The sequence below is a fragment of the Fringilla coelebs genome (genome assembly GCF_963513975.1).
Source record: "Fringilla coelebs genome assembly, chromosome: 25".
NCBI classification, from domain to species: Eukaryota; Metazoa; Chordata; class Aves; order Passeriformes; family Fringillidae; genus Fringilla; species Fringilla coelebs.
In genome coordinates, this window is record NC_140051.1 from 167,722 (window position 1) to 183,987 (window position 16,266).

General features: G+C 53.7%; 1 protein-coding gene across 1 annotated transcript in view; it reads right to left on the reverse strand.

Annotated features, from left to right (window-relative positions):
* Positions 1 to 2,742: 2,742 nt before the first annotated feature.
* BCL9L (BCL9 like) overlaps positions 2,743 to 16,266 on the reverse strand; it is a 44,433-nt gene continuing 30,909 nt past the window's right edge. Inside the window, exons 2-8 of the mRNA XM_084221619.1 lie at positions 12,907 to 13,270; positions 11,114 to 11,236; positions 9,769 to 9,979; positions 8,852 to 8,936; positions 6,067 to 8,458; positions 5,372 to 5,632; positions 2,743 to 4,121 (exon numbers count right to left, since the gene is read on the reverse strand). Of these exons, the coding sequence (XP_084077745.1) occupies positions 2,962 to 4,121; positions 5,372 to 5,632; positions 6,067 to 8,458; positions 8,852 to 8,936; positions 9,769 to 9,979; positions 11,114 to 11,236; positions 12,907 to 13,207 (4,533 nt within the window). The 5' untranslated portion in view covers positions 13,208 to 13,270 and the 3' untranslated portion in view covers positions 2,743 to 2,961. The remainder of the gene's footprint in view (positions 4,122 to 5,371; positions 5,633 to 6,066; positions 8,459 to 8,851; positions 8,937 to 9,768; positions 9,980 to 11,113; positions 11,237 to 12,906; positions 13,271 to 16,266) is intronic.

Here is a 16,266-nt window from a genome sequence, read left to right on the forward strand (position 1 = left end):
CACTGAGCCTCCAAAGGAACGCCTGCCACACTGCTGTTCACAGACATGGTTGGGAGCCACGCCCAGGGCACAGGGGTGTTAGGCAGCATTTCTCCTCCCCATTGTTCAGCCATCACAGTGGTAGGGGTAGGGCTGGCTCCAGGGCAGTGAGATTTTGCAGAAGAGCACCAACTGCTGCTCCAGAGTCCTCAGCTCTGACCTAGCATCAGGATTTCCCTTCTATATCCAGGGCTGCTGAGTCAAAAGGCTTATTGGTCACTGAGGGACAGGTCTTCCTCCTGTTGCCAGGCAGAAATAGCATCACACTGCCATGTCCCTGTGAGCGCTCAGCACTAGTCTTCAGAGCACTGCACATCAGCCTGCAGGCTCCTGCTGATACAGGGACAATGTGCTGCTGACACAGTGAGGACGGCAAGCCCCAGGCAACTTCTGTGTCGGGCTGGGCAAAAGGGACAACAGGGAAAGTACAAACACATGGAGAGCTCAACCAGGCTAAAACAACAGCTATCTACAGGCAAACAAAAAAACTTCCATATAGAAAATGTTATGGCTTCAAATTAGCCAAGACTTGCTGGTAGGTGATGAGCAAAGTTTGGGACTATAATTGGTATTTGGATGTTTATGAGAAGCTACCAGCAGCCAACAGCCTGAAGAGCAGCCAAGAGAAGCTACAGCCTTTCAGGCAAGTCAAGCTTAGAAAGAGCTACATCTGTTTTAGCCACATCCTCCTGCATGAAACACACACTGAAAGGATCAAGAATCCAACCAGCTAACATGTCAGGTCCAAAGCCTGAGCTGAAGATTATTTTTCTGCGCCAACTGCCTCAGCAGGAAGGAGAACTTCTCATGATTGTTCCTGTTTAACCACTTCAAACAATGTTACTTGCTCACATTGTATACAACAAACCCCTGCAAAGCAGGAGACTAGAGCAGGATCCTTCCTCAGATCGAAACCCATGCTTCTCACCCAGCACTACAAAATGCCCCAAAGCTTCAGTGCATTCCTAACTGGACTTTATGGTTCCATCTTTTCACAGACTGGATCAAGACAACTGCTGGGCTGACACTTCAGCACCTACCAGCCTTTCCGAACAGCTTGCAACCTGATAAAAAGTGTTGCTGTTCACTCACTACTTGGCAATCTCCCTTTCCAAAGCCCTCTCCTCCTGGCAACAGCAAGTTGGGAAAGATGAGCTCTGTTATAAGAGAGGTAGTGTGTTAAGCCTGCCTCTGCAGAGATAATCCTCTAAGCAGTGTTCCTCCAGCAATTGTGTGTCCCAGGTTCACCACTGGATGCTGGAATTGCAAGTCCTCACAGAGGTCCAGAGATACTGTGAAGTGTGCAGAAATGTGCATGCATCATGACACATTCCCCTCTGTGAAAAAACATGGGAAAGACCATCAGGGCTGCATGCAGGAAGACCTTATGGAGTACAGGATGGAGAGGGTGGAGTGCATCCAGAAAAGCCAGAGTTATCCAAATGGCATGCTTTTGCCAGCCTAGGAATTCAGACTGCAATTCAACTTTGGCCCCTTCCGTCTGAAGCACAGGATGGCCATGCTGCTGACATGAACGCTGAGGTAGAGTATTGCACTCAAGGACCGGTCCTCTTCAAGAGCTGGACCTCTCCTGTGCCACAGGGCAGGGCTGCTGCCAGTAGCTCAGGTTATCATGGAGTGAAGACTGCCTGCAAAACTCTACAGATGAAGAACTGACAAGCACAAGGAAAACCTGGGAAAGCATTCAATGGCGGGGAAGCAGGACGCAGAGGTGAAGGGTAATGGATGGGTAATAGACTGGTGTAGGAAGGCTGCAGAAGATCAGGGTTCCCAGCTAGCCTCTCCTGGAAGCACTGGAATGCATCACCTCACTCACCTCAAAGCCCATCTATCCCTACCCACCACAACACCTTGCCTACAGGGGACACAGCATGAAGGGAAGAGAAGGGAGTAGAGGTGACAGAGCTGGTCAAGACCTTCAGGTCCAGCACCTTCAAGTCCATCTGTGAAGCCCAGATTCTTCATGCTTCTCCAGCTGAAGGGCCGGTATCCTTCCCATCCCAAACACAGCAGCTTCTCCAGAGAGCAGCAACAGCTGCATCCTGTAAAACTGTGGCCTCTGCCCTGCCAGATGAGCACCGCTCCAGCAGCATTTCACTGGGGCTACAGCTTGGCGGCCTCCCCCCGCCCAACGGCCCTTGGTCAGTGGTTGTGTTTGTGTACTCAGCATAGTATCCATGTATCCATGGGACCTGAGGTCTGCATGATACTGCACCACCCCCTCTCCACACACATGCAAAACCATTCTGATTCGTGAACAACACAGGTCTGACAGAGTCACTCTACAATGGGATCTCTCAACGCCCTGTGCACCCTGGGGATCCTCCTGCCTCCCCCACGGAGAGATTTCAATCCTTGTACACTGTTGCCTTTAGCATGTTTTTTCTTTCTGTTTTTTAAAACATTTTTTGAGGCTTCTATTAAAACACAGAAATACAGGACAATTAAAAACCAGCACAAATTTTGCCTTTCCCAGCGACCTATTTACAGCTAGTTCCAAAAACCCTCTTGCACATTTTGGTTGCTTAAAAAGGAAGGACAAAAGAAAAGAGAGAGGAAAAAAGGGCAAGAAAAGCACTTGACGGAGGAAAACCATAAGTGAAAACTTTACAAACTGCCACAAGCTCGGGATGTCCCTGGTCACCACACAGGGTTCAAAGTAACAGCCCCACTCCCAGCCTCTTCACCCTCCCCTTCCCCAAAAAAGAAAGGAAAAAGAAACCCAATTCACATCAAGTTTACTGCACATCTGGTTTGCTGTGTAGAGGCAAATCCAATATGAAAAGCATCCCACGTGGTGTCCTCCACTGGCATTGGCCCCCAACCCGCACCCAGAGAAAGGTTTAAAAATGTTTGTAGGTGCAGCCCCATCCCCGCCCCAGCCCTGAGCGCCAGTCAGGGTTAAAAAGGCAAGTTCGCCATGTTCCCAGGCCCGGGGATATAACTCATCTGGCTGTCCAGGGAGACACTCCTCTGCCTCATCTGGTGTGTGACCATGAGGTTCTGCTGAGGCGGGGGCCCCATGAGAGAGCCCTGAGGTGACATCATATGTCCTGTCTGGGCATACATCTCCCCTGACACAGACATGCTTCTCTGCTTGGCCTGCATCAGCATGAAATTCTGCTGGGCCATCAGGCTCTGCTGCGGAGACATCATGCCCTGGTGCATGCTATTGCCCATCATGCCTTGCTGGGGCGGTATGCCTGTCCTGCCCAGCATGGGCACTTGTCCAGGATGGCACATGGGCATGCTGAGTCCCCTCTGCACGCCCTGCTGCCCGGGGAGGCTGGGAGCATTCATACCTGGACGCACGGGGGGCTGCTCAGCCATCATGTTCTGCAGGTTCATGAGGTGGAGGTTGGAAGGCTGAGATTTGGGTGCCTGGCTGTCGCTCTTGGGGAAATACTGCAAGGTGCTGCTTGGCTTCTCTGATGGGATGATCCTGGACAGGTCAAACTCCGGGATCCCCGTGGGCGTGGGGCGGATGACCTCACTGAGCTCGGGGTCGTTCAGCACCGACGCCACCCCAGGAAGCACGGGCGGGTAGGGGTCACCAATCCGAGGAGGGATGTTCTTGCCCATCATGTGCTGCTGAGGGGGCATCTGGCCAGGCTGCTGGGAGGGAAGGTCCTCAGGTGGCAAGGGCATCCCTGGCGGGTAATGCTGCTGCATCCCAGGGCCACCTCCTGCACTGGGGGCCATGGGCATTCCTCCGGCAGGAGACGGCATGGCATTGTGGGGCTGCTGCATGCGGGGGAACACGAGCTGGTTGGAAGGAATCATCTGTGAACTGTTGGGCACAGGGCCACACTGCTGGTTCAAAGAGTCCTGGGGACCCGGGGGCAGCATCATGGGGTTCTGGGGGGGCACGCCTGCCCCTGGCCCACTCGGATGCATAGGAATGTTGGAGCCCAGAGGGTTTGGGGAGGACATCATGGAGGTGGGGGGTGGTTCGTGGGAAAGGGGCTGCTGACCAGGTAGGTTCATTCCCATGGGGCTCTGAGAGGATCCAGGCCCCACAGAGTTCAAGTGCAGTTGATTTGGCTGATTCCCCGTCACGCCTAAGGACAGGAAAAAGAGAGAAGAGTTAATCCTTCCTACAGACCTTTCAGGGCTGTAAAATCCACATCCTGAGAGCCTGCCAAGCAGTCCTGCTCAGAATGCCCTGAGCCTGGAGCATGATGCTCAGAAAGCAGCTCCAAGATGGGCTTACAAAGCACCAAATCAGGAAAAAGTGTCTCCAACTCCATCTCCTCAAGCCCACAAGCACCAGAAGGCTCTTCCAGCTTCATCAGTCCCATGCTAGATTTGTAATTTCTTACATTCCCCTGATTTTAGAGCCCTGACTGGCTCTGTGTGTGCCTTACATCATGGTCTCATCAGGTTTCTCAGCTACCTGAAAGGCAGCAAGGAGTGACCCTTCACCCCTGCCTGCCACAGGTTTTGCCACCCAGCAAGCTCCAGTGACCACACAACCTTGGGTGCTGAGGAGGAAAAAAGCAGAAGAATCAGCAGCCTGGCACAGGTGCTGTCTGGGCAGGAAAGTCTGTGCCCCTCAGAAAAGCAGAGCAGCCATCAGTGCCTGCGGAGGCTGCCAATGCATTTGCATGCCTTTGGCCAACCTAAGTGACTGCTCAGTGGTGAAAAAGTCAAAAAGTTGATTTTTCATTTTTACAACTGACAAAAATATTTATCAGACAGCTTCAGCCCCCTAAATCAAGTGGTAGAGCATGTTGGAATTCCCCTTTGGGCTGGTCACCACGTGACCAAAAACACTAATTTGCCTAGATGTCTTCACCAGTGCCACCAGTTAGTGAAGCGTATCTGGCCTACTGAAATCACAACTGCGCTACAACACAGCCCTGCCTGTGCAGGCACTTGGGCTCCACTCAAAACACCAGACTCCCAAGCCCCATTCAGAGCATCCCTGTCCCACTGCACAGGAACACAAGGGCTCTACGGAGACCTCTGCCTGCAAGTCCTGGACCTCACAAAACTCCAGGAGCCATGAAAACTTGGGCCAAATACATCTCCATGGGTAAAGGTAAAAAACTTCCAGGTCTTGTGGAAGAAGGAGTCCTCAAGCCAGACCAGCTCATGTCCTTCCACCCAAGCCAGAAGCTGATGGACAGCCTGGGCAGAGGGCAGGGAAATGCACAGACTGTTACAAACAACGGGAAATTTAAGCTATGGGACATGGCAATCATGGGGAGATCAGAGTTCCTAATACTTTCTCCACCTGCTGCCTCAGGTCCACTGGCAGCCACAAGACAGTCCAACCCCTTGCAAGCCCACCTCCAGAAGTAGATACCTGATATACTTCCAGGTGGGAGCATAGGCCTGTCTGGCAGCAGCTCATCGTCAGAGGTGGCGATGGTTTTGATGGCATTGTGGTAGAGTGGTGTGGAGCTGGGCATGGCATACTTGGACATCTGGGACATCATCAGTGAGAGGGGGTTCTGGGAAGGGGATGGATCTGGAGAGGAAGTAAAAGGCATGTTCGGATTCATGGTGCTAGAGGTGTTGCTGGCTGGCGCAGAAGAGCTGCTCCGAGGCCCAGAAGGGAGAGAACCTGCAAGAATGGAAGAGATCAACTTAGTATTGTTCACATGCAATGGCTTGCTCCCACCAGAGAGCAACCCTGACTTCTGGTCATCGTAACCAGAGGAGGCTGTAAAGCACAGAGCTGGCACAGTGCAGCACTCTCTGGACTCTAAGAAGGCTCATGCAGAGACCCTCCTCCAGAGCAGTGACAGACTTCCACTGAAACCTGCCCCTGACTGGGCCCAGCACAGACACAGTGTTTGCTGCATGTGTCACAGATCTACCTGAAAAGGCCCTGTTTGCACTGCTGGGAAAACATACTTGCTCTGTGAGATGCGGGGCCAGGCACAGGAACATGTGTTCCTGCTCCACAGAGAGCTTGTGGGCTGGAGAGAAACCCTGTCCACACACTCATCAAAACGAAGCACAGACATGCACTCGCATGCAAGACACCCAGCATACCCTGCTCCAGTGCTCCGATGGAAGCAGATGAGTTCATATTGAGAGTCTGCTTGCTCTGGTTGACTCCTGGGCTGGGCATGGTGGCTTTGGGAGATGGCACCCAACCAGGGGAAGAAACAGCCATAGAAGGGGACTTGAGGCGGCTTGGTGAGCCAGTCGGAGACCGGACGTTGAGGGAGGAACTCATCACCTGGGGGGACTTGAGGGGTCCAGACTGGTTCGAGGGTGGCATGCTGATCATCTGCGAGGGTGTCTGTGGGGACTTGAGACTGGCAGATGGGGAGGTGACCAGCGGCGAATGCACCTGGCTAAGGGTGGGAGACTTGAGGTGACCCATATTGGGGGAATTCATCTGGTTGATGTTGATGGTGAGGTCAGAGGGCCGGCGGCCCAGCCCCCGGGAAGGTGCTGGGTGCATGTTGGCCAGGTTTCCCCCCGGTGTGGGAGTGGGATTGGAGGCTGGAGGCAGAGGAATGTGGCTGAGTCTGGTGGTGCCACTGATGCTCCCAACAGGCATGGTGCCCTGCTCAGGGCTAAACATGTCTGAGCCACTGCCCATCTCCTGGGGCAAGTTGGGATATGACCCTTGCCCTGTCGAGAAGCCTTGCTGTCCTTGGTTAGGGAACTGTGAGGGAATCATCATTTTCTGGGGTCCCGTTAGTATTGCACTGCCATTGCCATTCTGAGCCCTAACCCTGGCCAGCTCCTCAGGGTTCATGCCCTGGTGGGTCATCATTTCAGGGCCCCTCATCTTCTGGGACATCATCATCTGCTGCTGTGGGGTCATCTGGACATTGAGGTTCATGTTCATGTTCATATTGACATTCATATTCATGTTGAGGTTGCCAGGGCCCATGGGTGTGTCCATGTCCCGAAGGCCTGACTGACTCATAGGGGGGCTCAGCATCCCCCGAGTGCCTGCAAAATCCATTCCCATTGGGGCACTGCTCAGGGTCTCACCCGTTATCTGCCCAGCAAACATGGATGGATCCATCTGCCTGTGAGCCTGCATCATCCTCTCCATTTCCATGCCCTGGCTCATGGAGTTGTTGGCTATCCCCATGGGCCTGTGCATTGCCACTGGGCGTTTCTCCATGAGCTGATGCCGCAAGATCTCCTCTCTGGCACGGGGATTCATAAACCTTTCTGGGTCTCCTTGCCCTGGTGGGTAGGGCAAGGTGCCCTGTGGAAAGTTTCCAGGGCCTCCCATAGGAGACATATCATCACTCCATCCCATGCCAGGCCTGACTGGCCTCTGCATGGCATTCATGGGCCCAAGAGCATCCAAGGGCATGTTCTGCATCCCTCCAAAGCCAGAGACTCTCTGCATTTGATTCCCAGGGAACCGTGGGCCAGGGAAGGGTGGCCCTCCCCGCAGCTGCAGAGGGTCCTGCACATCTATGGGTCCCCGCAGCTGGTTGCCCATCCCCGGTGGCCACTGCTCTCCAGGCTTGCTGTGGTAGGGTGGTGGAGGCCCACGCATCATCATGCTCCCCATCGACTGAGGGATCATGATCTCCTGCATGGGCCGGCCATGGATGCTGATCTGCTCCTCTTTCCGTCGCTTTTCCTCGTAGTACTCTTCCTGCAACTTCCTCCAGGCCACTTGCTCTGGTGTCAGGCTGTCCTGGTTCAGCCGCTGCATCATCATGTTCATCTGCTGTCCCATGTCAGCGCCAGGGTGGTGGGGCACCTCATGTTCTAGGCTGGGCCCACCAAGGCTCTGGGTCTGGGAGATCATGGACTGCAGAGGCTCTTCATACTTCTTGATGCTGGCAGGGGGCGCGGGGGGCTGGGCAGGGGCAGCCTGTGGCTGAGGAGCAGTCCCCCCCTCACCGGCATTTTGGCCGGACTTCAGGAAGGGCTCGGCCTCCCCACTGCGCAGCAGCAGACGCTCAATGTCTCTCAGGGTCTGCAGAGAGCGCTCTCGGTGCTCCAGCTGCTCCTTTGAGAGCCCTTCTGAGTTCATGGTGTTCCTGGGGCCCAGGCCTGCCTGCCCATTCCCCGGCATCCCTGGGCCCTCTCCAAGGAGGCTGGAGCTGGGTGTGGCAGAGGAGTCCACTTGCCCAGGCTGCATGGTGCTGGCAGATGCAGTGGGTGTATTTGGATGGTTACTTCCAGGCTGGTTGTTGCTGCTATTGTTCCCCAAAGAGTTGGGAGTCAGATCTCTCCGGCCATCTTCACTTGTCCCTTCCTGGGGCAGGCTGCTGGGTGCAGGCAAAGGTGTTTGACTGATGGCCGGAGGTGGTGGGGCTGGAGGCTGTGGTGGGGGAGGCTGCGGCTGTGGTTGACTTGCTTGAGGGGCCAGTGGCTGGGACTGTGGAGTACTGGCAGCAGGAGGGTTAATTGGAAGTGGCTCAGCAACGCCCAGCACTTTAGGAGCAGGTGGTGCCTGGCAGAGAAAAGGGGAAGAAGCTTGAGCAGGGAAATATCATAGGAAGATATTCTTCCCTGCACCCTGCAGGAGACCTCTCTGTCCCAAAATGAAGCCCCATGGCAGTTCACCTTCATTCCTTGCAGGAAAAAAAATGTAAGTACTACTACATGATCTAGGAATGCACAAGCAAGTACTCTGCACACATGGCTGTGGGGAACATGCCACGTCCCATCCCAAAATTGGGCCAAAGAGATTTTGCAGCAAAGCAGCTTCCCACCCCACTGAAAGGGCACTCTGGCAACCCCTTCTTTCACAGCTGAGCCAGGGGATGGGGGAGAATGACCACATCAGACTGGAAGGGAAACAGTCGTCAGCACAACAGGAGCAATTGCTTCACAGGTGGTATACCTGGTCCAGCTTTGCCCGCGGGACGTTCTGTTGATGGTAGGCCAGAATGGAGTCAGCTCGGCCCTGCAGGACAGCTTCTGCAGCTCTGGGGAGAGAGCACAAATCACTTGAGAACAGGCACTGCGCCCCATCCTACCCATCCAAGGCCCCAGCTGCCACCTCCGTTCTTCAGTTCAGCAGAAAGAAAGAAATCCCTGGAGGTAACCAAGAAGGGGGAATGTTCTCAGAGTCCTTGCATATGTCCTGCACAGCCCCCAGTGAGGATCTCCAATGGATGATCACTTGAGGTTCAATTTCCCTCTTCCCACATCCCATGACAGGCTTTGCTTTGTGCCTGCTGCCCTAAGGTGGTTGTCACCAAGATGCTTTGGAATCTCCCACACTGAACCTGTGATATAGCAGAGCTCTAAAACTAGGCTAGTTTTAGCCTAGGCTAAACAGGCTAAACTAACTTCTAATTCTCTATGGCTGAGACAATGCAGGACAGAAGAGAGGAATTGTATGGAGAATACTATGTGTTACATTACACTCCCCCCTTAGATACTTACACACCCACCCCCTTAGATACTTTCAAATCAGACCAGCAGCCCACACTGCTTTGGAAGAATCATTTTGTTGGATGCTGACTACACAGGCTCCACAGTGGGTGCAACAGAGTGCAGAGCCAGGCCTCACTGGTAGGAAGTGGGCATTTAAGTCCAAGTTTGTCCACCTGCAACAACTGTCAGAATACCTCACAAACCCCAGAGGTTTCCCACTCTGTGCAACCAGAGGGACACAGATTTCTTCAGCCTTCTTGTGCTCAAGTGCTGCCCGCAGCAGGCAGGTGTGACAAGGCTGGCCAGGTGTGACAAGGCCGGCCAGGTGTGGCAAGGCCAACCAATACCAGTGGGGGAGGTGTGGGGTTTACCGCTTACGTGTTAGCAAGGTGCGTTGTAAAGACGTAAACAAACTGTGAAGGCTGCTTCCCTGTTCCGCCGCCTCCGCCTCCTGCAGCCTCTGACCGCAAGCCAGGGGCAGCACCATGGGGCACGCCGGAAGCACTGCTCTCGCTCAGGTTAGGCAGCGGGTTGGACCCTGGGCCAAGCTGTGGGGCCGTGGACATCGCAGGATCTGCTACATTACAGCCTGCGGGAGCAGAGGAGACGAGCTGCCGGCGGCGCTGCTGCGGGGCCGAAGCCCGCGGGCGGCGCGGACGAGCGGCCAGCAGGCGGCAGCACCGGCCCGCCCGGCCCGGGGCCGCTGTCAATCGCCAGACGTTATTAAGTAGGACCCATAATTAACATTACTAAGCGCTGCAATTACCAGAGGCATGCCTTGCCTTCCTCTACCTTAGCCCAGCTGGCTCCCTGCTCCCCTCCAGCTGCCTCTCCCTATCGCAGCAGCTTCTGCAGCGCGACCCTGACACCTCGGCATTTACACAGGAGACATCGCTGGGAACCTGGTGCGGGGACACGGGCGCTGCCTCGTTGGCAGCCCCTGCCCCTGGGCAGCCCCACCGTGACCCATTCCCGCCAGAGAGATCTGGGAGCAGGCTGACAAGGGAAGCGGCACTATCCCTTCCCGCACAGTCTGTGGACTGTGCTGAGAAGTGTAAGTGGATGTTCCAGAGACAATGGCAACAATGTGCTGGCAGGCACAGAGGCCACCCTCTTCTTGCTTTTCTACACGTTCATGTTCTCCAACAGAGAACACAGGCTTCTCCTCGGGCCCACAGGACCTTGCCCCATCTCTCATATATTCTCCCTGTTACAGTTTGAAAGCAAAGCGAATTGTGGATACAAAATGTCAAAGAATGCTGATGCTTTTGGAAAACAGAGGAGACCTACAGTTCATTGTGCCAAAAAGAGCACACCTCAGCCCAGCTCTTTACACTGAGCTGTCTTTACAACACAGCTGCAGAGAGAAAGGTGAGTGGCTTGGCAGAGACTCAGCTGCTGCAACAAGAGCAATGCACATTGCACTCTGGCTGCCATTATGACCACGGTAGTGTGGCCAGAGCAACGTAGAGCAGGGACATTCAACCTCAACACTTTTCCCTCCGGCATGTCTGCAGCATCTGCACAAAGTAGGTCCAAGGCCTCACTGCATGGAAAGCATTCTCACAGCATAATGACCACCAACTGCAATGGGCCCCACAACACTCGGCTAAATGAGCACACACAGGCAAAGCTAGAGGTGCCAGTGTCATCAGCCCTCCTGAGCCGTAGGAAGGACCTGGCTTTATTCAAGCTTCAGAGTGGTGAGGAGGCAGTCACTCACTGTGTGCACTGCTGATGGGTTTGTCGTCTTCCTCGCTGTCCGGCCCAGAGCACCATTCATCGCCGCTGTATGGCTGCTTCCTTTCCAGCACACACCGTCGCTTGCTGCGGGGAGCCACCTCACCTGCAAAGGGAGAGGGCCAGCAGAGGTGCTTAAGGGGCTGAAAGGCTGGGGTCCTGCCCAGCTGGGTGCTGTGTGCTGGCAGTGCCAACCCAACCAGGATGCACTGAGCAGTAAGCCTTATGCTAACATCTGCCAGCACTGGTTGAGGACCTGAAGCATCTCCTCAGTCTGGGCTCCTTGTCTTAGCAGCCAGATCTAGTGAGACTTCCCTATGAGAGCCAAAGTTTCAGAATGAGATGTATTTCTTACTGCCTGAAAGGAATCTATGCACACAGGATGTGTCTACCTGCAGTTCCAAACTAGAGAGCTTTGGACATTAACTGTAAATTTAAAGGGTCTGTGATTCAGCAATTAAAGGAGGGGAGGGCACATTCACATCCTTTGTAGGAACAAGAGACAGACTCTGCCCTTTGTTGACATCAATGAGGCAGAGGCCTTCATGCTCTTTATAAACTTGTATGCTCCCTCCACGTGTCCACCCTCTCAGATGGGACTGATGCAGCTCAGAGAGGAAGTGGCTTGCCTAAAGGCACTTAGGGACGTGGGGAGAGCAATCAGACACAGGAGGAATAACTTCCAGTCGTGTGCTTTAACTAACGAAACATTGTCTGGCCTTACTTTTTTTACATCGTCTTTTTTACATCATGACCATATTCACATGGTCTGTCAGTGTATTAGGAACATAGGAGATTCGGGCATTTCTGATCAGGGCATTTTAATAATTTTCCTGTGCAAGTGTGGTTACAAGACAGCTCTGGGATAAAACTGCAAATGCTTCTGATCAGCAGTGTATGGTTACCCCTGTAACACTATGGGGAGAAAGCCTTCCTGGTGGCAGGAGGTTCATTCAGGTACAGTTTACCTGTTGTTCCATGGCACAGCTCTGGTCTAAGCCAGTCAGGCAACGTGACTTTGACTGTGAAAACAAATCCTTAGGGTCACAAGCCAGAACTGCAGCTCTGCGTCTGCAGACTGGGTGTGAGTCTTGCTTGGAACCAAGGGCACCACCGGAGTTTTTCCCCCTACAACTGTCTGTGAGATGCTCAAGTATCCCACACAGCCACTGAGCACAGAGCTTGATGGAATGCAAGAGGCTACAGGGAAGGCCTCTGAGGACAGGGTAGGCAAAGGGTTTAGAAGCACTGACTCAGCCCTTTTCCAGAAGCCACATGCTGTAACACAAGAGTTATCCATTGCTGTTGAAACCACAGAACTGTTCAGACTGTGACCCTTGCAGCACCTCCTTGCTAACCATGACTGAGTCGTTAGGCAGCTGCAACACCACAAAGTACCTCTCTACCAGCAACAAGATAGAAAACAACTCAGTCTCAAGTTAAACATTTGCAAATCACACATGCAGGGGCATTCGGTGTAGTATCAGTGAATCATGCTGTTGCTTAAATGGCCTCAATAGCCTGTGAAAACCAGTGCCAGATTCTGGGTGTAACAAATGGTTCAGAGAATGAAATGCAAAGCAACTGAGAATTCAGCCACTCTAGTCCAAAAACTGCAGATGTGACAAGCAGTGATGCAAAGTCACACAGGCAGCCAGGACAAGCCTGAACAGAAGACAGCACAGAAACCAAAGGTGCTCCCATCTCAAGTCCTGCCAGGATGTTTGTAGCAACTGAGAGGAGGACATGCTGAGGCAAGGTCTAGGAGAGCATTACCTTTTGATTCTGTGTCCTGTGATGGGGTGCTGGCTTCTCGCTGTTCTCCGGAGTCCACCGAGATGCTTCGTTCCCGCTTCACCTTGCCCTTCAAGGAGCTGAAGTTTGGGACACTGTTCTGGCTGTTTTTCAGTCCAGAGTTGCCAGGGGAAATCTGAGTGGCCTTGCTGCCATGGCTGCCTGCCCCCACACCCTTTGAACCCAAGTTACAGGTGGGTGCTTGGCTCACATTGTGGTGTTGGGCCAGGGCACTGCTGCTGCCTGCCTTGCCATGGCTGGGCAGTTTGTTGTCAGGGTGCATTGGCTTGGCTAAAGCTTCCCACAGTGCCAGTGGAGGGAGCTCGCAGGCCCTTCAATCAGAAACCTGCAAGAGAAAAGAGCAGCAAGTCAGCACGGTGCCCCTCACACGGGTGCAGCTGCTGGGGGCACAGCGCAGGACCAGTGCACGGGCGCTGTTAGTTGGTCACAGGGCCAGACAAAGTCAATGGCAAGGCCCAACCCAGAGCTGCTCATGCTGGGAATTAGCCCTGGCCCCTTTGAGCAAAAAATCCTGCTCTGCAGTTACTCACATCATGACAAGCTGTAAACTCTCACCCAGGCATGGCAGACTTGCCAGTACTTCAAGGAACAGCCACAGACACAAGAGCCCTTATTTTCAAGGCCAAGATGAGAAATGGGTTCTCCATGCCAGCCTGGACCTTTGGTGGGTAGAAGGATGCTCAGAGCTACTTTCCAGGTGGCTCCCAAAGACATCTTTGTGACCCTAGAGAGAAATCGAGTGCCCTACTGTTTTCAGGAATCCCCTTTGCTGATAAATAAGTTTCCTCTGTGCTGCAAAACACACAGAAGACAACTAGACAACTGAGCAGTCTTGACACAAGCCTATAAAGAGAAAACTGGGACAGAGGAGGGGACAAAGGTTGAGGCAACCAAGAAGGAGGCAGTGGGTTCCAAGGCAAGGACAGAGCCGGGAAGTGCAGGCACTCATCAGACAAGCTCTGCCTCTCCCAGGGGCCTGAGGAACAGTTCCAGCTCCTGCTTTAAGGCTCTGGGTGAGGGGGTGTCCCCTTTAGCAGGAGCTTCCAGCCCAGCAGGATGATGCAATGTGCCACATGCCTGGGTGATGCTCTCCTGCTCAAAACCCAGCTCAGCTACCTGAATAGCCCCGCAGCCTGAGGCAGAGTTTGGCAGAAAAGAGAAGGTTAGGGCAGAACACAAAGGTTTCTGGGCTGAGGGACATGCATGCAGCTAAGCCATGCTACAGCAGCCCTCCTTGCGGATCTAGTTGCCTTGGCAGAGTCTCATGCTCACACCTGGAATATTCCCCTTGGAACTCTGCACAGGCATTAGAGATGACTGGGATGCAGCTCTGTATCACACTGTATATTCTGGAAGGCCACCACAAACCCTTGGTCCAACACACAACCCTAATCCTGTCACAGTAGTTTTTACTTCTTGCGGAAGCAGGAGGGAAGGAGAGTAAACCACACGTTCATGGAAGCTGAGGTATGACTCTGTTTGCTCACATCTGCTATAGGCTTCGCATGATACCCCCACAATGCACCTGAGAAGCTTCCCTGTGCACAGGCTGAGAAACTTCCCAGCACAGAGGAAGGGGGTTGCTGTGGTCTGCTCCTCCCATTTGGACCACGCAGGCCAGATGCTGTGCACAGATTTCTTCTGCCACCCAGGGACAGGAAGCACCAGCTCCAGACCAAACCCCAGGTGTCTGAACAGTAGCGCAAGAGCTCAGCAGCACTACACATGCTGCTCCTGGCTTGCTGAAGGTGAGCCTGGAGATGCCACTGGCAAAAGCCAAGTGCTTGCTCTGTCAGGGCAAATCACTGCACCCTTGCAAAGAAAGGAGAGTGGAGCACATTTGGCAGATCCATAATCCCCAAAAGATTGTGATCACCACAAGGCACAGGCTGCAGCTTATCATGCACCGTGAGGGAGTCCTGTGCTTGCAGAAAGGGTCGTCTCTGCAAAGGGGTCTTCTTGGCACCTGCCTCCCTGCAAGCTGAGCCAGGGGCTGCTGGCATGCTATGCAAACATGTGGCACAGCTCGCCCAAGCATTCTTCCCTAGTTATGCACAGCTTGGCCTATCACTGCTTCCCAGCTAGGAGTTGTTACTTGCTCCCTCCTCCTCCACCTCCGCTCCATACACCTCGGTGAGGGCTTTGCTCAAGCCTGGAGGAAGATGGTGAGCTACGGCGCTGATTAATTTTCACAGCACATAAGGGAGTTGCTAGCCCTTTAAGTGTCAGCCAGTCTCACTTGCTCGCTCTTGTTCTCCAGAGACCTATTAATAGCAGCTGGAAAGATCACATCACTCTCTGGATATTTATACCCCTCATTCCACACCAGGAGAGATTTATGTCAGAGCTGCTGTCCCAGTGCCTGCCCAATTGCTCTGTCAAACCACTTGCAGGGGGAGGGGAGCTGAGTGGGGAAGGAGACACAGAGAGGGCAAGCAGGGAGGAGGAGAAGGTCCATACGGCACAGGCTGCAGCATTAAGCACACATGCTGCCTGCAGTCGCTGGCTGGCCAGCCACAGGGAGCCTTCAGCCCCACTGGAAGAGGTTGCTGCCAGACAGTACTCCAGAAAGCAAGCCCTGCAGCAGCTCCTGCTGCTGGTGGCTCAGAGGCCCTCCCCCACCTCTGCTTTGCCACACTCACAACCCCTGCAACGCTGCACCACAGTCCTGAGGGTCACAAACCCACTGACGCCATTGTGTGGCTGCACCCGCTGAAGATGTGCTTCCATTTCAACGGAAGGTTGGGAATCCAGGTCTGCCTGCGGCACATCTGCACAGGCACGATATTGTGTTTGTAACAGATCCCAAAAAGCTTCACTGAAAATGTGAATGCTCAGCAGCACTGCAGCACAGCCCTAGCACAGTCCAGCACGGTGAATACTTCAGGGAGGGAAGAAGAAGTCTGGGGCCCTGAAAATCCCACACCTGCAGAGTCCAGAGATATACCTCCTGTCTCCCCGGTTCTCAGATGAGACTGCATGGAACACACACCTCGATCCCAAAGGACCCAGCAATTGCCATGACAAAACCTTCAGGCACTGCCTGCAGCGTGGATGAGCTTCATCAGCCGTGAGGTTCCTCCAGCATGTAACATTTGGGGGACACCTACCTTCTTTCTTTAATTTGGATTAGGCTGCTGCTCCAGGGAGGTCATTCAAAACCTTGCCTGAGGCAGGATGGAAAGCTACCCTGGGCTGACAGAGGGACCTGGCTAAACTTTGGAAAGCCTTCCTCTTCTAGTGACCACTCAAGGGATAACACTTGCCTCACAATTCCTAATGGGACAAATGCCAGAAGCAGCTGCCTGAAGATTCTGCTCT